Source organism: Doryrhamphus excisus, linkage group LG1, assembly GCF_037039965.1.
Source record: "Doryrhamphus excisus strain RoL-2023G ecotype Guam linkage group LG1, RoL_Dexc_Guam_v1.1, whole genome shotgun sequence".
Classification (NCBI taxonomy): domain Eukaryota; kingdom Metazoa; phylum Chordata; class Actinopteri; order Syngnathiformes; family Syngnathidae; genus Doryrhamphus; species Doryrhamphus excisus.
Window position 1 is genome coordinate 4,711,878 of NC_136357.1, and position 23,143 is coordinate 4,735,020.

At 39.2% G+C, this 23,143-nt stretch overlaps 2 protein-coding genes across 4 annotated transcripts in view; both read left to right on the top strand.

Annotated features, from left to right (window-relative positions):
* Positions 1-482: 482 nt before the first annotated feature.
* Positions 483-7,308, top strand: nutf2 (nuclear transport factor 2). Of its 2 annotated transcripts, none has more exons than XM_058075467.2 (5): positions 483-586; positions 3,440-3,552; positions 4,970-5,041; positions 6,306-6,404; positions 6,581-7,308. In XM_058075467.2, exons 2-5 carry the CDS (start codon positions 3,451-3,453, stop codon positions 6,692-6,694), a joined length of 387 nt encoding a protein of 128 aa, XP_057931450.1. In that variant the 5' UTR covers positions 483-586; positions 3,440-3,450; the 3' UTR covers positions 6,695-7,308. The 2 variants fall into 2 exon arrangements, with proteins under 2 accessions (XP_057931450.1, XP_057931449.1); XM_058075466.2 differs by lacking the exon at positions 483-586 and adding an exon at positions 600-747.
* An 840-nt stretch (positions 7,309-8,148) lies between these two features.
* Positions 8,149-23,143, top strand: part of edc4 (enhancer of mRNA decapping 4) — a 28,107-nt gene continuing 13,112 nt past the window's right edge. For both annotated transcript variants that reach the window (XM_058076170.2, XM_058076171.2), the window contains exons 1-20: positions 8,149-8,350; positions 9,754-9,919; positions 10,047-10,158; positions 10,463-10,562; positions 12,338-12,524; positions 12,757-12,907; positions 13,479-13,583; positions 13,723-13,835; positions 13,925-14,008; positions 14,118-14,213; positions 14,851-14,950; positions 15,043-15,223; positions 15,297-15,363; positions 16,333-16,421; positions 16,552-16,733; positions 17,808-17,890; positions 20,550-20,673; positions 20,754-21,046; positions 21,178-21,378; positions 22,995-23,096. In XM_058076170.2, the coding sequence (XP_057932153.2) occupies positions 8,263-8,350; positions 9,754-9,919; positions 10,047-10,158; positions 10,463-10,562; positions 12,338-12,524; positions 12,757-12,907; positions 13,479-13,583; positions 13,723-13,835; positions 13,925-14,008; positions 14,118-14,213; positions 14,851-14,950; positions 15,043-15,223; positions 15,297-15,363; positions 16,333-16,421; positions 16,552-16,733; positions 17,808-17,890; positions 20,550-20,673; positions 20,754-21,046; positions 21,178-21,378; positions 22,995-23,096 (2,624 nt within the window). In that variant the 5' untranslated portion in view covers positions 8,149-8,262. The remainder of the gene's footprint in view (positions 8,351-9,753; positions 9,920-10,046; positions 10,159-10,462; positions 10,563-12,337; positions 12,525-12,756; positions 12,908-13,478; positions 13,584-13,722; positions 13,836-13,924; positions 14,009-14,117; positions 14,214-14,850; positions 14,951-15,042; positions 15,224-15,296; positions 15,364-16,332; positions 16,422-16,551; positions 16,734-17,807; positions 17,891-20,549; positions 20,674-20,753; positions 21,047-21,177; positions 21,379-22,994; positions 23,097-23,143) is intronic.

A 23,143-nucleotide genomic window follows, 5' to 3' on the forward strand; every position in this document is an offset into this window, starting at 1 on the left:
CATCAAAAGCGTAAGGTAAGCAATAGGTTGTTTTTCTACTAACATCACTGATTCTGCTGTGTTGGCTTCAGTCATGTTTGTGTGTGATGACCGTGTTTTAAAAATATTTTTAATTTAGCACAGTGATCTTGGTGTCATAGTCAGAATTTATCTATTTGAACTACCAAATATTCAAATAGTTATTTCCAGCTCTGTATGCATGTATTTTTGCAACTGCACTTTTCATAGACGCATATTGGTTTGGCTTTCAATACTCACCGTTTTCCTTTTAATTATTTAAAAAGCAGATGTTTTGCTCAGTTCAAATAATATAATTTTAATTATATATATATATATATATATATATATATATATATATATATATATATATATATATATATATATATATATATATATATATAATTTTTACAAAATAAAAAAAATTCCATGCCGTTAAAACACGTTCATAACATCATAACCGATGTTTAATACTACAATCCCCACAATACACTGCGCCAAGTGACGTATCCCATTCAGTGGTATTTGGTTCGTACAAGAACAGCTACGGCACTGTGTCATCCGCATCCGGCCCTGATTTAGGATAGAGGTAAGGATTGTTGTTGTATGAAATAACGAACGTAAAAGTTTCAAAAATAAAGGTTACGCTTAGGCCTCACATTCAGTCGAAATAACAAGAATCTACTTGCGTAGTTGACTGGCTCATGAGGGGCCAAAGTTGGGCACGCCTCTGTCGGTCACTTCGTCCTGGTAAGTGCCGTATTACTGCGTGCTGTGAGCCGGGAGAAGACAACACTTTTATATTTTAATAACCACCGAAAAGCTCAACAAAATAACCAGTTATATGCCCCACGGTGGCCGAACGTGTATATTTAGTTGGTAAAGATGAAAACATAACATCGGTTATCGTCAACGCTCGCGAGGCGGCTCAACAGCTAATAGCTAGCTATGGCTAACTGTCCATATGAAGGCATGTCTGCCATGAACGTTAAAAATAGTCTGGTCATTCTTCGCCCTGTCTGTCATATGCGTGTATAGCAAGTCTTTGCTAATTTGATGTGTCTTGTTGTGCTGTTCTAAATATGCTAGAATATTCTAGCAACGTGGTAAGCAGTAGAAGAAGGCGGCAATATGAAGTGTCGGTCAAGTATGGTACTGGTTTACCGCGTGATAGAATGACACACGCCCTACTGTGTGGAGCTTGATCGTTTAATAAGATTATACTATAAATGTTGTTGTATGATTCAGGCGGTCGTACTGTACTTTTACCAAAATAAGCCTTTTAGGCCTGGCCACGACTCTAACCGTTTGCACAATGTAACCTAATACAATAACTGTATGAAAACTCTCCCTTTACAAAAATAATACTATGTTGCACTTGGTCTCCATTGGTACTATCTGCATATTACTTATGGTGTAGTTTACAGTGGTCTTGAACTGCTGCATCATCCGGTCTCATCAGTACAGTGGCCGACAGGAGCAAAACATAGAAATGATCTCCAACTGAAAACACTAGAAATGGACACATGTGGAATGTAAAGATGCATTCAACTTTCTTCTGGGAATCCCGCTCATGACTTTAATAATGGATATCCCCGGTAGCCTGGGAAATTTCGGCTTTGTTTCATAAACTTGGAGAATTTCCCTCGTGCAGTATTTTTATTTTTATTTTGCAGTGTATGTTACGTGCTAACGATGGATCTGCGCGATCGATAGCGCTATGCCCGAGATGGATCCATCGTTAGCGCACAAATCGATATATGGTATATTACTGCGCCCGGGATGGATGTGTGTAGTTTGTTTAGATGCCAACAGATGCTGAGCGTTGTTACTTACAAGAATCAACAAGAAGTCGATTCATGCAAATTTCAAATCTTTGATTAATTGTCAAGCAGTTCACTTTGGTACCGTTCTCGGCGGGGGGGAGTGTGAACCCTAACCCCTAACGCTGTCATTGAATGCAATTAACAGATCAACGATTGTCATTATATCGTCAGCGCAGTGTCAAAGCATCGGTCTCCATCGCAAGGCAGTTATATCCATCGTGAGCGCAGAAATCGATCGATTTGTGCACCAACGATGGATCCATCTCAGGCGCAGCGCTATCGATCGATCGCGCAGATCCATCATTAGCGCATAATATATGTATTTGCACAATTTGAGGTATTGGCCAGTGTAATTTTGGGTCTAGTTTGCAGTAGTGTTTAACTGCACTGTTTCTCTTGAGCTCTCCGTATGATGCAGTGCACTTATACAGCACTGCAGACTACACTCACAACAATAAACATCTTGTTTATAAGAGAATCCCAAACACAGAGAATGTCCCGGTGATGAACTCTAGGACAAACTATTGTACAGTATTGTAGACCTTAATTAAAAAACAAAAAAAATCCAATCTTTAGGGGGTTAAGTTGGCAAGGAACCAGGAAAGCTAAAGATGATAAATTAAAATAAGTAAGAATAAAGTGCTTGTGACACGAAACATTTTCAACAAAATGTAAGTACTCACTTAATAAAACATTTTGGACATACCGCAGAGAAATAGGAGTGAAATGAAGTGATTCTTTGGAACTGACACCATCTTGGCTGTGATGTTACTGCCAGAATACGTACCAGAAACCACATTCAAACACATGCCGCCCAGAAAGTGACATATTCATAACAATAACATGGTAACATTCACTGGTATTGTGTTGTGATAACTATGATATAATACATTATAGGACAGTGCAAAATAAAATGCCAGCGATTGCTGTTTATTTAGCCTTCAGGAATTGTAGTCCTTGTGTGTTTTTGTTTTTGTGTTTGTTTTTTTACTTTGCCATCTGCAGGCAGTATTGAAACATTTGTCCTACAAAGAGTTTGCTGATAATCTGATGAGGCGATGTGAACAAGCTTATTCCATCTCTTTGAGTGTTCTAGCAAAAGCCTTCAACATAACAAGTGGGCATAATATAAAAGAATATACATAACAGAAATTCATGGAGAACTGGAGCATAATAACAGGGAATGCATTGTTATGAATTGGAACTTCCGGGTGGGACTGTGTGGGGTAGACATTGCTTGTGCCGCCCAAATTAATCCCAAATGAATCCCAAATTAATCAATTCTGACTGTCTGTCTCCAGACCTGGGAGAAGTGATGAAAAATGTACACATTTCAATGTTATTTTTCACGGCAGATATAAGATTAACGTGTAGTCATAAATGGTTATGATCCAAATGACTCAATTGATGGGTTTGCTTCAATGAAATTACTTCGACATTATATTATAAATCTACAACAGAGACAACAGCAGGGTCGTAGCGGCACTTCTCAATGCTAACGAGGCCATCTATCATAATACGATTTGACCTTAAATGACCTTTTTAAATGCTTCTGTCTTGTTCCCACCACTTCTTTGTGATTGTCTTTGCTTGCTTTCCTCTTGTGTCCCATGCAGCTTCATTCAGGATGGTGGATCAGCCTCCTCTGTGGGAGCTGATAGGCACTGGCTTCGTGCGGCACTACTACCACTTATTTGAAAATGACAGAGCAAAACTTGCAGATCTGTATGTGAGTGCAACTTTGGTATTGAGTAGATTTTCCCCGCAGTGCATTGCAACTCATGTCAATGTAGTACACACGCATTCGGTATAAATGTTTAGCGTGGTTTGGAAGTTTTATCGGTAAGTCGTTACAAAATGATTACCGACATTGAAGGTTTGGTTGACAAATAGTGCAAGCCGTGCATTTCTTAACAAAATACATGATTGTTCCAAGTGATATGAAGATGCTTTATATATAAATGATGTCATTTCTAGAGTTAAACAAGATGAAATACAGTCAATATAAATGGAATGGCCTTTATTGTCATTATACAAGATGTACAACGAGATTGGAGAGCTTCTCCTTTCAGTGCAGTAGTCAAGTAAAAAAAAAAAGTATATAAAAGTAGAGTTAAAAAAAAAAGACAATTTAACAAGATATATCCAAGATATCCAAAATATACACATAGTAGTATTGCGCAGGAGCAGACATATTAATTTTAGTGCAATGATAAATGGGTCAAAAAGTTGCCACCGCACCTACCTAATTTCAGTTAATTGCACATTTGCTGTCTGACAATGTATTTCCCAACTGACTACATCACACCTATTTACAAACAATAGAAAACTCACTACATGGCTATGACAAGCCAAATGCTGTTGCTTTGTTTAAAGTGCTATAAACCCGCGAATAACATGGAATTAATCTTTAGCGCTGCTTTTTTTTATTAATAAAACTTTCCTAAATATATGGTTGCCATATTAAATAGAGCTGTGGTAATTGTGTCACACTGAAACACACGCTCAGACATTCTCATGCGATACATTATGGCTGTGTATAATAATAATAAAAAAAAGCTGCTATACTGCTATAAAATAATTAATGTAATTATTCAGGGAAATTAATATATTGTAGTTGGAGTTGAAAATAAGTCAACAAGACCTTTTTTTAGTAAAAGAAAATGGAATTGACAATAAATGTGTACCGTACCAGTGTGAATAATTTAGCCTTGAAAGTATAAAGCCTGTTATTGACGTATATTTCATTACAAACACAGATCATAAATCATAATGGGAGGATCTGTATTTGTAACTATTCATCTTCATATGAATCATTATTAATAAAGACAAAAAGAATATTAGTACCCACTCAGACATTTGAAAAATACATTGCTACTGCTGAAGCTGTCCAATAGCAGTCTTATTGTTTGTTTTTAGAAAATACTTCCCATGAAAGTAAACATTTTTTGCTTTAGACAGCAAAAATGGATGCCAATATTTTTAGAAACATGTTTTAAAAGTCTGTATTGGATAACTGCTTTCCAATAGCAGCTCCAGGAAGCAATGCCAAAAAAATGCAACATTTACACTTGGCTTGAACTGGAGTACTTTTTTTATTTTGTTTTTGAAGATGTTAATTAATTGAACTTTTGTCTACCACACAGATTCAGGAGTCGTTACTAAGCTGGGAGGGGGACATACTCCGTGGGAAGGAACCAATTATGAAGAAACTCCTTGTAAGTGTATCTGCTTAAAGTCTATTGCAAATGGAGGATATACAGTAAAGTCTCGTTATATCGATATCGGTTATAACGAATTACTACTTATTACGATACTATTTTCATTTCCCGGGAAATTTCTAGTCTTTTATGATATAATTAGTTCCGTTAGTACGATACCCGGTTATTATGATAATCCGGTTACTACGATGCCCTTTTAATCTCCCGCCTGCCTGTATAGAATCTATACACACGAGAGAAACCACGAACGCAGTTGGTTCTTCTGTTGCAGGCATGTGTTTGGCCAGCTATGTGGGGCGGGTTGAGCATGACCTGTGAACCAGGAAGTGCGGGAATCGGTGTGTGTGCTGCGCTCTGGTGGTGGAAGTGTGAAAAATAAAGTTGACTGGAAGCAGCCGTTCGCCGTGTTCTTTTTTGGTATTGAAATCCTTAAGCAAAGATTGATTTAAGCTGTGCATTATTGCCCACTTTTAATGCAGTTCGGCGAAGGATCGGATATATGGATAGTCCGGTTATATCGGTATTTTTTCCGACTCCCGAGAATGTCGATATAACGAGACTTTACTGTACTAAGTGACGGGCACATGTACACAAGAAATCTTACATGAAGTTAGGGTTTGTTTTAGGAAAATGAACTAGTCATTTTGACTGTTTGTGTATGAAATATATATCATTATCACATACTACAGTATTAATTGGCCCTGTACTCTAGAAACCGCCCATGAATGATACGGGAAAAGGCCGAAATGATACTGTGTCAAAGCCCAGGGCAGTGATACTGATAAAATATAGAGTTTAACCATGTCCAGTATCAGCCCCCGTAGCTGTCCACTCAGAGCGTGCTGCTCTGGTATTGTGCCCGTGAAACAACCAATCAAGAGAACAGCACAGGAGTGCTTAGTGCCTAGTGCTTCTCCAGTCACCAAAAAACCCAAACTTGATTAATGGAACTTTAATTGTCAGACATTGATAAGATAAGACTGTTGATAAAATATTATTGTTGAAATATTTTTGCAATTGTTTACACTGTTTAGATATAATACATGTAATAAACAAAATGGTCTTTTGATTAAATAGTGCATGATAATAAGCTCATGATTAAATAGTATGTGATAATAAGATCATCACATGGTTTGTCTGGTATCAGGCCCAGTATATTGTCCCCCGTGTGCCAGGGGCATGATACCTGCCCTGATACCAGACAGACCATGTGATAACCTATAAATATCTAATGTACTGGCATTAATTTCCTGTGTGACAGAATTTGGACTTCAAAAAAATAGAGCATACAATTACAGCGCAGGACCACCAGCCCACCCCAGACAACTGCGTCCTGAGTATGGTTGTGGGACAACTTAAAGTAAGTAGCGATACACATTTTCTGTTTCATGTTGTTGATCAAGCGATATTGATGGTAAAAAAAAAAATATATATATATATATTCCTTGTGTGTCAATGTAGAGCTTAACAGCTCAACGCGCGCATGCGTTTCGCGTGTGCATGGATAGATTAACAGACGATGTTTGTGTTTTACAGGCTGACAACGATCAGATCATGGGTTTTCATCAGATTTTCCTCCTGAGGGAAATAAACTCTTCATGGGTGTGCACCAACGAAATGTTCAGGCTGGCGCTTCACAACTTTGCTTAACCAGTTCCTTCACTCTGATGGGCAAGAATGCTGTATAATGATAAAAGAGAGGGAAGACTTGGGCTTGGAGAAGATGTTAAAAGCCCACGCTTCTATTCTTCTATCTGCTTTGTTTGTCGAACAAGCATGTGAACACCAGAATTTGGATGTCAAACTCATAGCCCAGTCCTTCCCATCCTGTAGAAATACACTTCCATATTGTTTTTTTTTGCTATCAGGCAAGACATTTGCTCTACTATTTGCAGGTTTAGTTCATTCTACTCACCTCTGATAATGTTTCGATCAGGCAGTTACAAATTAAGCTTGGCTTTATCGCTTCCATTTTGCATCTTGCCATGCTGAGATGCTACGACGTCTGCTCTAAATTGCTTCAACAACGTGTAGTAGCTGAGATTTTTTAATCTTCCTTCGGCGAGTACTTCATTACCATGCCAAGTGCTCAATTCCCATGTCACCAAAGACTCACATCAGACTACAGTATATGGTTTGACTTGATTATGTTGGACTGCATTTTTTTTTTCTATCCATCTGTCTTTTACTTTTCTTCCACAGAAATATTTGGCATTTTACTTGAACAAAAAGCCACAATTCACAATAAAACCCGGACTTTTTTTTGTAATGCTGTGGACTCATTTGTTTACATAATTACATTTCCAAAAATGGTATAGTCATACTATCATGACAAGCATTGTCTTTCATTGCTATCGACCAAGCTACTGTTTACAAACCTATAAGTGTTATGATCATACTTAAAATATAATTTTTAGTCATTGCTGCAATTGCAATTAACTGCAACTGTATGAAAAAAACATACCATTAATAGTTAAACCTAAAATACAGTCATGTAAAAAAAGATTATTAGACCACCCTTGTTTCTTCTGTTTATCTGTCCATTTTAATGCCTGGTATAATTAAGTGTAATTTTGTTGGACAGATGAAAAATAGAGAGATATCTAGCAAATTTAATGGTTTTATTGTACTGACAAGAATACTGCAGCATTGTACTGCCAAAAAATTACATTCTTATGAGCTGGTTTTGTTAAATTTGTCCAAATAAAGGTATATTTAGTTGTACCAGCCATTAAAATGATAAAGAAATATATATGCTATTCATGCAGGTGCAGCAGCAAAGCTCTGTCTTTATTTTCCCGAGTCACGTCACGTTTGTGAAGCTACTTGTTGCTACGCAGAATACGTGTTGCAATATCAAAATCCCAGTTTGAATAAAAACAATTAGAAGAAATGAAAGTGGATACGAATCGCTTCATTTTTTATTTCACTGCACACATTTGATACCTGAATCACAATTATGTAAAAACTGTTTACAAATCAAACAAACTTAAGGAAAACCTGATTAGAAATGTGATTTGTAATTCGACGTTGACTCTTCTGCACACCGGTAAGATTGGGTAGGAACCAAAATACATTGCATTGAAACTAGCCGGAGCATTAGACGTCAGGCACACCGGAAGTTTAGACCGTTGCTCCGGGTGAACGAAGTGCATATTGACAACCTCACTTCAAATCGAATATATTACTCTTCCCCTCGGTACCCCATTCCCTCGCCCATGGCGTTCAGTTCTCATATCGATGTTGAAGGTGCGACACAGCATCTCCGAGACATTTTGAAGCTTGACCGCCCTCGTTCCAGTACTGGTGAGTTTAACCGGGAATGGGAAGTAGATGCGCTGGTTTAGGCCGCGGGAGCTAGTCAAACGTTAGCTATCTTGATTGCTAGCTGGAAAATATGTTCCATCGCTCTATTAACAATAACAACTCCAGTATAAAATGAAAAAATCCGATTAATAAAATTGTTTGCCATTGTGACTTTATTTTATATAGTGAATGTCACGATGCTTCGCTAACTGCGACGCAGCGGTCAGTGTCCCTGATGCTAGCCGAGTTAGTAGCCACTATTCTGGTGTAAAATACGTTGTTTACTGTACACGGAACTGAGTAGCATGCTGTATGAGTTTAATGGATAAACATTCCTCAATGGTCGTGAGGTACGTTTTAGGCTATTTTGTCAAAACGAAACCAATTCAGTTTCCACTTACATAGTCTTGAGGTGGATCCAAGATTTATTTTCATCTGTTTCCGTCACACCAGTAATGAATGCTGATTAATTACAGTCCACATAGAGAACAGGTGGCTCTAATACAAATCCTTTATAAACAATAGCCTCTGGCATTAGTATAGCTTGTCTTTATTGTTTTCAAATATTTAACCAAGAATTTGCAGTGGTTATGAAAACAACAATGTAAGTCAAACATTACTACGTTTGGTAATTAATTCAAATCTAAAATGACCCGTTATTGTTATACATAATTTCTTGTTAAAACTGTGTATATATACATACGATAACAAAAACAATAGTGGTTATAAACACACTGGATAAACCAATTCATCTTTTCCAGAAAGTAAGAAATGTTAACACAAAACATGTTTTTTTGGTTTACATGCAGAAACTAATTTGAAATGCATACAGATGAATGAAAGACATACATCAACATTTAAGGTTATATTTACCTTCATTGAAGACGTGATTCCTCACCTGTCTGAAAATAGGAACATGGTGGTTGAGCTAGCAGCTTTGGGAAAATTCACATCTTCAATGAAGTTAAAAAAAAAATAACTTTACATATTCATTTATCCCTTTTATTCGTCACATATAACATTCTAAAATAGTTTTATGCATGTAAAACTATAATTTGTAAAAGTGTAAAAACAGGTTTTTGAGAGTCAACTGCTGATGATGTCCTGGGTGGATGACTTCCTATTCACGTTGCCATTTTGTGTAGCTAATAGGTTGCTAACAAGGACGGATATTTTGTGATTTAAGAAAAAATATACACTAATGTAGGACTCGCGCATTGTGTTAGTAACACAAGACATATGCCATATTGTACACTAACTGGAGGCAAAATTTTTGCATGAATTTTTGACGCTAATCAAGGTTCCACTGTATATTTGCTAAATAAATGTTTGTTTTTTTTATGACTGGAAATAAATGCAATGTTGTTTTTCGATCACCGAAATGTAAACATTTCATTCAACAGATGCACAATCAGGTGATGGTCAGAGAAGGATGTCCTTTAATGGAGAGCTGAACGGGCTATTGGGGACAGCAGGTCTTCTCGGAGGGGGGGATTTGTCAGCCATGTCAGACTCCACCAGACCGATCTCCACAGATCAGATCAGCGCCGCTCAGGATACCCAGATAATGTCAGTTTGGTCAATGAATTAAGTTTGTAATTTCAGCACCCTAAACTACCTTTCTGACGTGTATAACAAAACATGTATAACATTTCTAACAAAAAACACTGAATGATTAAATGTGCTGCCATTTCAGCCTCCTTTCTGGTGATGATCGATCAACCTGTATCGCCATCACCTCAGACAACGTGGAGATTGTGGCGAGTCAGGACTCCAGCATCGATAGCAAGGCTCGAGGTAGCAACATGGTAAGATTTAAAATATGTCCCAACTAACAAGTATTTATTTTGGTTTACGAGCCATCTCTCGGCTGATTTATTTATTTATTTTTGACTTTAAACTGCTAAATAAAATGTGTTAGGAGCTACTAGTTTCTGGCAGGCATAGCCGAGGACAGCTATTTGTGATGAGAATGGATGTAAATAATACTAACAGCGAACTAGCTCGTCACCGGGAAAGATTTTCAACACATCAGCAAAACATCCGTAGATTATAATGATCAAATTTACCTTATTAATTTTGAATGGTGAATTTGTTGTGTGTGTTTTTTAGGTGAAAATCCAGCCTGTTGCCAAATATGACTGGGAGCACAAGTATCATTATGGAAGACTCATTGCTGTGTCAAATTCCTTCATGGCCTATGCAATTAGAGGTGAGCGATTGACTATGAGAGGTACAATACTGAACAAAATCTTAAGACCAGGAAAAATGTTGTGCAGGTGAATTGTTAAACTCAAATTTTAATTCAATAGCAGTAAAAAGCCCAAATCTGCACTTGATGTCATTCTGTGAGAAATATACACAGTCATGACCTTCTGATGTCAATGGAAAAAGTTTATTTACATTTTTTTCTCGACAACCCTCACTGTTTTAAGGAACTATAAAGTCACAATTAGGGATCGACCCATATGGTTTTTGCGATTTATTTTCCATCACCCTTAGCCGATTTTGTTTGGGCCAATATCTGTGGCCGATACTGCTTTTGCTCCCCCAATTTACATGAAAAAATGACCATGATAACAAATATTCCAGGTCTCAAGTTTAAACAAATACAGTAAAGTCTCGTTATATCGATATCGGTTATATCGAAGTACTGCTTATTACGATACTATTTTCATTTCCCGGCAAATTTCTAGTCTTTTATGATATAATTAGTTCCGTTAGTACGATACACGGTTATTATGATAATCCGGTTACTACGATGCCCTTTTCATCTCCCGCCAGCCAATTTGGTCTGCTTATATCGATACAAAAGCAGCTTAAATCAATCTTTGCTTAAGGATTTCAATACCAAAAAAGAACACGGCGAACGGCTGCTTCCAGTCAACTTTATTTTTCACACTTCCACCACCAGAGCGCAGCACACACACCGATTCCCGCACTTCCTGGTTCACAGGTCATGCTCAACCCGCCCCACATAGCTGGCCAAACACATGCCTGCAACAGAAGAACCAACTGACATAGCATACACACCTATTCCAACGAAGACACAAGCGTACAAATACATGTATTTAATTGTGTTGTATTCAGATATCTTTTTATCGCTTGCAATAATCACTGTTTTTCATATGTACATGCTGGCGTTCGTGGTTTCTCTCGTGTGTATAGAACAATGTCGAGTGCATTATTGCCCACTTTTAATGCAGTTCGGCGCAGGATCGGATATATCGATAGTCCGGTTATATCGATATTTTTCCGACTCCGAGAATATCGATATAACGAGACTTTACTGTATTGATTGAAATGCAAACACAGTAGGATTCAGCTTTCTTAAACACACATTTAAACGGCATTATCAACTTATCAAGGCACGAATATCCAACCATGTGCAAAACATTGTGAGGGAGGGCGGAGGGGTACCGTGACTGCATGTGTTGCAGAGTCCTCGGGCAACACAAAGCTGCCCGGCGGATGCCTGTCTGTAAATCATGCGGTGTAAAAATGCATCGGCGAACCCACGCGCGTATCGGCCGATACCGATTCAATTAAAGAACGCATATATCGGCCGGCCGATGTATCGGTCGATCTCACAATCTGAGAGGCGAGAGACCTTCGCTTCTGCAATTCAACAATCTCGCCACATTCTAAGACAAAGCCTTTTTGCCATTGCCATGTGCAATGTGACTGTCTCACAAAAAACGATACAAAAGCCTGACTTTAGCACATATATCGTGACTTTTAAAGGGTTTAAACTTGTGATCAGCTGATGAACAGCCTGTTTTAGCAGCTAAAAAAATAATTCTTTATTCCTTATTTAGACCAGTTTGTTCTTTTTGCATTTTGATGCTGCACGAATACTTTTTCTAAAATCTTACAATAATGCTGTGGAGTGTACACAAGATGCATTTTTAAAATAATACACATTGTTGAGCGGTATTATACTTGTACTAATGTATTAAATTTGTATGTATACTTTGTTTCCTACAGGAGCCAACAACCAGGCAATGATACGGGTATTGAGTGTGGGCACTGCAGAACGCTCCCTACTGAAAGGCTTCACTGGTGCGGTCACAGATCTGGCTTTCGCCCACCTCGACTCTTCTATGTTGGGTTGTGTCGATGAAGCTGGCAACCTGATGGTTTGGCAGCTCACATGTACCGGAAGTACAATACTGTATCCTAACTAAAAATTATTTTTGCTAAGTCAGTTTGGTCTTTGGCCTTGCAAGAATGCCAGAATACCTACCGGAGACACGTATAGCTAGAAAAGTCTTAAATGCATTAAATCTGATGTTTAACAGATTGTTGTAACACGTTTATCATCCTCTAATGCAACTTGCTTTGGCTTAGTAGACAAACAAGAACAGTTTGCATCATTTTCTTTCCTTAATGCATGTGCCTCAAAGAGATCAGATAGTGATTCATATCCGAAGGCCACAGGACACTCCGCTGAACTCGCATCGGCGTCTCATCTGGTGCCCTTTCATCCCGGATGATAATGAGGACAACAACCAGGATGACGCCAACCAGACCTTGGCCCTTCTACATGAAGACAGGGTATATATATTTAGTGCAGATATGTGACTTTCAGATTGATGAATTGCACAAAAATGCAACCCAAAAGACTTTTTTTATGCTAGTCGTAATTTTCTCGCATGATCTGTATCCAACCTTGGTGTATCTAACAAGTAGAGGATATGATGAAAAAGCATCAAGATACCCTGGAACAATCCTACTGAAACTACAGAAGCTGTCACATGTGTAACATGCCAGCCGGGCTGTCGCACGCGTAACATGCCATCCGGGCTGTCACATGTGTACGTTGGTCAACCTCACTCTGCCTTAAGAGGTGCGCTGAACGTTTGACTGACAGTCCGGGTTTTCGGCCAAGCGGGCAGCGTTCTCGACGCCCATAATGAACGTTGTGCGTTCAATCCCCGGTGTAAAGCAGTTCCACATTGAACACATCGGATCCAAAAAAAAAACAGGAGGTTCAATACTTGAGGAATGGTTCTGTGCCACACACTTGGAGAAGCATTGCGGCATTGCCTTTTAGAATGTGGGATAAGAATTGTATCTGTAAATGATTCCTTGGAACGCCGTTCTAATGTACATTTGTTCCTTCCAGGCTGAAGTGTGGGACCTTGAAGTCTTGAGGGCCAACAATGTCAGTTGGCCTGTCGATGCCACAGATTTGAAAGAAGGCCTCATCACAGTGAGAGGTTACACTCAGGTAGGCCCCCTCCCAAAAAGTTTTTAGTGAAAGAAAATAATGGGAAATGAGTAGAATCTGTTAGAATCTAACCATTTGATACCTTTTATAGAGACACTTGCATTGCTGAAATACAATAAAAATGTTACTTTCTTACCAGCGTGTCAGTGAAGGGGCCCTATCTCCAGATGGAACTGTGTTAGCCACAGCCAGTCATGATGGCTGCATCAAGTTCTGGCAGATCTACATAGAAGGTGGTCAGGACAAGCCGAGGTACGCGATGAGTGACCCCATTTTATTTGGCTAATTCATGCTTGTGTCCGTTACTCACATTTTTTTTTTAAATGTGGTTTCTCAATTAGATGTCTGCATGAATTGCGTCCTCATGGGGGACGTCCCCTTTCCTGCCTTCTTTTCTGTGACAACCATAAGAGGCAGGACCCCGAGTGAGTAGTGAAATGCATAATATATAGCCAGCAAATAAGTTTGCTAACATTTGGCTTCATTTACACTGCAGCTATGTTTTACGGATTCTTTTTCTGTTTTTCTTGATAGTGTCCCATTCTGGAGGTTTCTCATAACCGGAGCAGATCAGAACCAAGAATTGAAGATGTGGTGCACCGTTTCCTGGACCTGTTTGCAAACAATCAGGTTATTGCTTACTTCAGTGTTTTAATTACGCCCCTATTATTATAGTTATTGTTATTGTTAAATGTGACCATTATAAAAGAAATGTCCATTGTTATTGTTAAATGTGACCATTATAAAAGAAATGTCCATCACCTGATCAGACATTTAAACTGCACCTTTTGGGGGTTCATCATCATCATCATAATCATCAAACCTTGTGTGAAACATCAACAGACATTTTGCCCTTTTTTGTGCTTTCTAAGGAGAGAAAAACAGCTAGCACAAGGTCGCTAACAAACAACTATTTTGACTATAAAGGCCTCTTAAACTGTTGTATTGTTCTGTATAAAGTACCTGCTGTGACTATGCAGTAATACAGTATTTTTGCCATAATTTGGTCATTTTTAAACATTACTGGAACTTATTTCCTCGGCGCGTTACTTTTATTCTATAGTACTGTAGGTCTTCAACTTTTTCAGCTGATGAACGTTTCAGTTTAGTGGTTGTTGGCAATAAATTGCTTACTTATTTTGAAACTTAGAATCCTCTTAAGATTTGTAATTATTCAAGCGCATTCATTATTGAACACAATGCCTTCAGTTGTATTAGAAAACATCCAACTTTGTCTGAATCTTAAATGCTCGGTGATGTTTTATAGATTCTCTCCAGATCCAGTGAACTCAACAGTTCTGCCTAGTTTGAAGGCAAGCCTGGATCTTTCTGCGGAGTATCTCATCCTTACTGATGTACAGAGGAAGGTCAGTGCAATATAATAATTTAATAAGATACAATACAATGTTGAATTTGAAAAACAAAATGATTATTCCATTTGCCGGTTGCCTGTCGACAGGTTCTCTATGTGATGGAGCTGAGACAAGACCTGGAAAAGGGCAAAGCAAGTTTCACAGCTGTATCAGAGTTTCTATTGACACATCCTGTTCTCAGTTTTGGAGTTCAAGATGTTACCCAAAGCCGTTTGCGACACACTGAAGTTCTTCCCCCAGAGGAGGAGAGTGAGAGCACAACTACAGGTGTGTACCTGAAGTCCTTAGAACCAAAGGCAAATATATATAATATATTTTATATGCATGTATTTTTTTCCAGAGGGGACTCAAGGCCCCACAGAGTCCAAATCCGGCATCCAGATTAAACTCTACTGTGTCCACACCAAGTGAGTTGGAGTCGAACACACCGTACACATTAGCATGCTAAAATACGCAATCCCTGGTGCTGTATTTTTTCAAACAGCCATTTTATTAAATTTCAACACTTCTTGCCCTCATCACCGCTTATCCCAGCTGACTTTATGCAAGACAAAGTGTACATATCGGACTGGTTGTCGGTTCAATACCTGACCGCAACCATTCAAATCTACAAACAGATCTTCCAACTAAGACACATACTTATAGGTTATCACATGGTTTGTCTGGTATCAGGCCAGGTATCATGCCCCGGTCTCGGGCTGATACTGGCACGCGGGGGCATGATAGTGGGCCTGATACCAGACAAATCATGTGATGATCTTATTATCACATACTATTTAATCATGAGCTTATTATCACGTACTATTTAATCAAAAGACCATTTTGTTTCCAGAAAATGTTCAGTTTATTACATGTATTATATCTAAACAGTGTAAACACAATAATTGCAAAAATATTTCAACAATAATATTTTATCAACAGTCTTATCTTATCAATGTCTGACAATTAAAGTTCCATTAATCAAGTTTGGGTTTTTTGGTGACTGGAGAAGCACTAGGCACTAAGCACTCGTGTGCTGTTCTCTGATTGGTTGTTTCACCGGCACGATACCAGAGCAGCACGCTCTGAGTGGACAGCTACGGCGGCTGATACTGGACATGGTTAAACTCTATATTTTATCAGTATCACTGCCCTGGGCTTTGACACAGTATCATTTCGGCCTTTTGCCGTATCATTCATGGGCGGTTTCGAGGTTACAGGGCCAATTAATATTGTAGTATGTGATAAAGTACAGTATATACTTATATAATGTATATACAGTATTTACAATGTGCATTTTTCGCTAAAGCTTTGCAGCTAAAAAGCTCAGAATGTAATAATGTGTGTTATCTATTATTTACATAAAGGTATGTGTGTACTGTTTTTTTTTTTTTCAGGAGTCTGCAGGATGTTCAAATCTGGTTCCAGCCTACTGTGGGGTCCAGTTCAAATTTCCTGTCCCATTCTGATGCTCCAGATGGTTTTGGTTTGTCACATATTTTTCTAACAAGTACAACGGGGCTCACTCAAGTGTTTACCGCATGTGTTTTAAGAAATTTCATAACATCACTCTGTTTGTGATTTTTAACTTTCCAAAAAAATGTGTTTTTAAGCAGGGTTTTCAGACCATCTGACGGACCAGAGTTCTGACAAGGACTCGGGGAGTGGTTCACAGACAGACCTAAGCAACATGCCCTCACTTTCTGCCCCTGTTGATTTCCTGTCAAATACAACCAATGGCAACGGGTCAATGCCGAAGTTGATGACTCCTGATGCCTTCATGACACCAAGCACATCGGTACAAACCTTTCACAATCCTGTGTGTGTGTGCATGGTTAGGCCATGCTTACTACTTCATTTTCTTGTTCATTTTAGTGCTTGGTACAACTAAAGGTACTGTATATTTACTGCAAAAATTGCAAAAAAATAAGTTTGGCATTTCTTAAATCTAAATAATGTTTTTGGTTCAGTTGGGGAGTGACATATCAAGTGCATGCCTGATACAAATTGGGTTACCTGATGAATACACACGATCTGTACCTGCCGTAAAATCGGTCGACTGACGAAGTACTTTACTCATGTGTAGTACAAATCGGCATGACTGCTGCAAAATAAGGCGAGTATAGATGCGTTTTGCACACGCGCCGAACCGATCATGTGGTATGGAAGGAATAAAAAATATGTTGAATGGCAGTCACCCTTTTAGTTATGTTCGAACAGCGTCTGCGTATACATGCCGTTTCCAGCGAGATCCCAATTTTCCACAGAAGGCAGGAAAAGCAGAATGCAAAAATGCCATTGAAGAAAATGATGGTGGTTAGACAATAATAATAAAATAAAATAATAATAAAATAAATAATAATAATAAAATAAATAATAATAAAATAAATAATAATAATAAAATAAATAATAATAAAATAAATAATAATAATACAAAAAATAAAATAATAATTAATAAATAATAAAATAAATAATAATCTTTTTGGCTTCCAGTAATACTGATCACCCTAGTGACAGTAGCTCAATACTGCTTGTATGTGTACTGCATTTTATCTGTAAACATTCCACATTTGGAAGTTTATTTAAGATACTCTAGTTCATGAACATAAATTAACATATCTGTTCATTCTAATATCATACTGTATTACCATCAAAGGAGTTTAACACTACAAATTAAGTAAAATCAAAACAAATGCATTTTTTTTTTGGTTCCCCGGGGAACCACTACATGGAAAACCCATCAACATCACTGCATTAAAGTCAATCATTTTAAATAACTGTTATTGTGGCATGTAATAAGAGAACAGCAAATAATTTTATTCTTGTCACATTTGTTATTGGCTTATTAGCTCACCATTTGTTTACCCTTCAGGTACCTGCATCTCCTGGCAGTAGCGCCAGCAGTCTGACAATAGTAACGGCAATCAGCAGCAACTCAACAGACTCAACCAATAGGTGAGTTGTTCTTCTGTAATGGGAATTGAATGCAAACTGGTAGGTCAGTAAAGCATTGAACACACTTCATTAGGATGTTCCATATTTTGACAAAACATCTGGCGGAGAATTGGGAAATTAGCTCTTGTTTTACAGAATAATCCCACTGCGGTGGAATTATCCCACTGTGGGAAAACCTAATAGAGTTTTCAAACATCACAGGTAAATTTACACGTGTGTAAAGTGTGGATATTTTTGAAAGCAAACATCTCAGCTATGTTATTTTATTTAACAAATGTATGTATGAAAATAAACAAATTCAAGGGACTGTTAACTTTTGAATTCAATGACAATTCTAAGATACAACTCCATAATAAAGGTGGCAGAAGTGCATTTTATAAGGGCTCATCATGCATATCTGCTATTGAAATTCATGCTTTGAACACGCGTGTCAAATGGAGGGCCGAAGCACTGCAGGTTTTCTCTCTTTAATTGATGAGCTCCTTCCCTCCAATTGAAGGTAGTGTTGATCATTAAAATCACCTGCTTTGGTGACCAGCTAGAAAGAAAACCTGCAGCGTCTCGGCCCTCCGTGGCATGAGTTTGACACCCCTGCTTTGCAGGGAATTATGCATTGAGGGAAATTTTAACACATGTACACACGATTCAGTTGCAACATTTTTAAGTATTATTTTTCTTTTTATTTTCATGTAAAACAACCATTTTTTGGGCGGCATGGCGGTCGAGTGGTTAGCGCGCAGACCTCACAGCTAGGAGACCAGGGTTCAATTCCACCCTCGGCTATCTCTGTGTGGAGTTTGCATGTTCTCCCCGTGCTTGCGTGGGTTTTCTCCGGGTACTCCGGTTTCCTCCCACATTCCAAAAACATGCTAGGTTAATTGGCGACTCCAAATTGTCCATAGTTATGAATGTGAGTGTGAATGGTTGTTTGTCTATATGTGCCCTGTGATTGGCTGGCGACCAGTCCACGGTGTACCCCGCCTCTCGCCCGAAGACAGCTGGGATAGGCTCCAGCTCCCCCCACGACCCTCGTGAGGAAAAGCGGTAGAAAATGAATGAATGAATGACAACCATTTTTTGTTTATGTTGTGGCATAGATGTTGAGACAGTTTGGCGAAATATGGTTGAATTTGTGTGAATGTTGGAAATGTATCTTTTCACAAACAACTAATATTTTGCTGAAACGTACCTATGTACTACTGCAGATTACCAAAGAATGTAAAAAGCGCAGAAACAAACATTTTTCTGAAGAAAGATTAGTCTAATCTTGCTTTTGGTTGATACCATGTTTATATAGCCCGAGAACACAATATTCTGTGCGCCTTGAAAAATCAGTCAAAATCATCACAGAGAGTCAGGGTTATGAAAAATAGCTTGGATTGAATGAATTAAGGTCATTACGACATTTTTGCAGAGCTGCGGGAAATGTGAATTTAATAAAGTATCTATCTCTGTCTGGGCCAGTGGAGCGAATTGGACATGAAACGCCTCCCAACCAGTCATACTTTTTAACCTGGTAGTCGTTCTTGTGGGTGGAATTCCCTCATGCAACATAGTGTGCACTGCGGCAGTGAGACGATGTCTGTGCACACACTTCTTTCTACAGCAGAATAGCAGATATTAGACGGACAGCATGTTAAGTCCACACTGAATATCCTTCCCTTCCGCTCCTGCTCAAACTTGACAAAGTTGTGCAAAAACATGGCATGGGTAAGGAATAGCACAGACACAAGGTGTATTCCAGGACATCGGGTTTCCACATAATATTTTATATATATAGATTTTAAGATTCTTACTGGTTTTTAAATGTCTTAACAGCCCTGCACCATCTTATTTATCTGATCTGCTTTTACCATATCAACCCCCGCGGACCCTGCGGTCCTCCGGCACTGGCTTTTTAACAATACCAAAACCCACGGTGAGGCAGCATTTAGCCACTATGGCCCCCACCTGTGGAACAGCCTGCCGGAGAGCCTCAGTACTGCGGAGACTGTTGATATTTAAAAAAAAAAAAAGATTAAAGACACACCTTTTTAATCAGGCTTTTAACTAATATTTTAAACTTTTCTTATGTTTTTATCTTTTTAGTTCTATTTTATGCTTTTAGTCTTTAGCTTTTAACTCCAGTGTTTATTCAGAGGGGATCCTCCACACTGGGGGCTGTGTCGGGTCTGCCATCCTTGGGTCCCTTCGACCCGGCCGGCTGGGGGTCTGTCGGAGTCGGGGGACCCGGGTGCTGGTCTCCAGATGGCACGGCCTGCAGCTCCTCCCAGTGTGGACGGCCCCAAAAGGGGCGTTTCCTTGATCCTCAGTGCCATGCCATGTCTCCCTACTGTGTGTGATTGTGTGTGGGTGTGTGTGTGTGTGTGTATGTGTGTCTCGTATGGAGGGTGGGGCTTTCTTAGTAATTGTTTTTCCTTTTAATTGTGGGAATTGTTTTTAATTCCGTAAAGCACTTTGTGTTGCATGTCTTTGCAGGAAAAGTGTTATACAAATAAAGTTGATTTGATATAAGACAGTTACATTGTATGCAATATTAAGTGTGCTGAGTTTTTGTTGGTTTACTTTGTCACTACTCCAACTTTAAAATCTTGACACATTACAATAAGGGTTGAATAATTTTGTGTGAGGAAAACTTAATCTTCATTTTTTTTCACAGAACTTCAGATGACATTAGCCAGAGTCCCAACAGAGCAGATAATAGTAATAATTTGGCACTCCCCGCTTCCACTAGCAGTCCAAGACCACCTTCTTCCGTCATGCCTGGACTGGAGAACCTCCAGGTAGGACTTGTACTTCTTTTCCCAGCTGTGCCTCACTTTTCCGACTGGTTCCAATCCTACCTAACTTCTTCTTTCTCCAGGCACTGGCATCCCCCAGCGCTCCAATCGGGATTGACAGTCCGCAGGTTCTAGATTCTCCACTCTTGCCACCACTTGCCTCCCCGACCAGAGCCCGTTCCCCTGACGTTATCTCGTCGGCCTCCACGGTCATGTCCCAAGACATGCCGGAGATTGCATCCCAGACCTTACAGCTTCAGCATGGTCTCGTGTCCACTTTGGACTCCTTACCTATGTCTGCTCTACAAACTGATAGCATGACGTCTGCTGCCTCTGCTCTACATTTGCTGACTTCACCCCGATCAGCCAACAACAGGTACATTGAAGTACATAGAGAACCATGATGCATGTTACCGTTTATCCAACCGGAAAAGACATCAATACAGTAATGATAATGCACATAAATTGAAATTTACATTTACATCTACATTTTTTTATTTTTCACAGCCTGTTGCCTCTTGAGCTCGGACGTGTAGATGGACCCGTCACCCATCCCCAAACCCCATCTCTACTGGAGACGGTCTTATCACAGGAAAATTCTGCACTGGGAGGAGGATCTGCAGACAGCAGCATGAGCCATACTTCTTGGCCTGCTGCTCCTGACATCACCAGAGAAACCAGGAACAGGGACAATAGTCTCGGAGACTGGTATGAACATATTTTTGGCTTTTTCACGCTTCTGAAGTATGAATTAATTGAATACTTGAATGAATGAAATACAACCGTCCCTCGCTATATGGCGGTTGACATATGGATGTTTTTTTTCTATCGTTGGTTAAACAATTCCTTGTTTCTTGTAGGTGTCCAAGCAAAGGTTGTTGTAATTTAACGTTAATCAATTGTACTTTGGAGTTGTCATATAAGCCCATCTACATCTTCAGACTCGTTTGCACCCTTAATCACCAAGCAGTTCTATTGGCGCTCATTGTATTTGTGTCCAATGTGTGGTAACGTGGCGCATTGCAGAAATATATATTCATTCATTAATTTTCTACCGTTTTTCCTCACGAGGGTCGCGCAGGGGTGCTGGAGCCTATCTCAGCTGTCTTCGGGCGAGAGGCGGGGTACACCCTGGACTGGTCGCCATACAATCACAGGGCACATATAGACAAACAACCATTCACACTCACATTCATACCTATGGACAATTTGGAGTCGCCAATTAACCTAGCATGTTTTTGGAATGTGGGAGGAAACCGGAGTGAACATGAAAACTCCACACAGAGATGGCCGAGGGTGGAATTTAACTTGGGCCTCCTAGCTGTGAGACCTACACGCTAACCACGCGAACTCCGTGCAGCCCAGTTACATTATTTGTTCTAAATCAACCTCATCACATTGTTTTGTGTGTATTCATTCATTCATTCATTCTCTACCTCTTATCACGGGGATGCTGGAGCCTATCCCAGCTGTCTTCGGACGACAGGCGGGGTACAAATAACCAATGTGGTCATGTTTGAATGCGATGTCATGTTATCTTAAGCTGCTTTGTAGTTGCTGATATTACCAAAGCATTTTGTGACTGCAGTGAGCTAAACCTCACTCCAATTAATTCTCCACCAGTCATCCCTCGTTCCAAAACAATGCAGGTGTGCTTTTGAAATGCTTATTGTCCCACAAATTGATGTTTAAATATATTATTGTCAACATTTGAGACCAAATAACCCACTGTTATGATAATATATAGTAGAATAATAATAAGTAGAATACAGACCCCGTTTTGTGTCTTATCTACACGTCTTTGTCCATTTACATCAGGGCCGTCCACTAGTCGTTTTAATAAATAATATATATATATATCTGACTGCACGGTGTTCAAGTGTATAGTACGCAGACCTCACAGCTAGGAGACCCGAGTTCAATTCCACCCTCAGCCATCTCTGTGTGGAGTTTGCATGTTCTCCCCGTGGTTTTCTCCGGGTACTCCGGTTTCCTCCCACATTCCAAAAACATGCTAGGTTAATTGGCGACTCCAAATTGTCCATAGATGTGTGTGCATGAAGGGGGTGTGAGTATGTACGTGTGCATGGACAATAGGATCTCTGTTCAAAGCGACATGTGTTTTACTGTCATCATGACTGGTCATTTAGATAGAAGTGTGACTTAAAAAATGAGTAAGGCAGCATTTTCAAAATGTAAAAGAATAACAATACGCCTGTTATAAACATGTCCTTACCAGAAATAAAAATGCTAAAGAAAGCCTGTGAGAAGTTATTGAACAAAGTCAGATGAAATGATTACCCGTATGGTTTACCTTGTCACAGCTCTAGGGATGAGTCAAAGGACAGACTGCTGAGTTCACCCTATGCATGCCGGTCCTATCACCTCACACAGAATGACAGCCAGGACCCTGGTGCCGAACAGAGGTAACACAAGTGCATTTGCATATTTTTCATATGCACATAAACAGTAC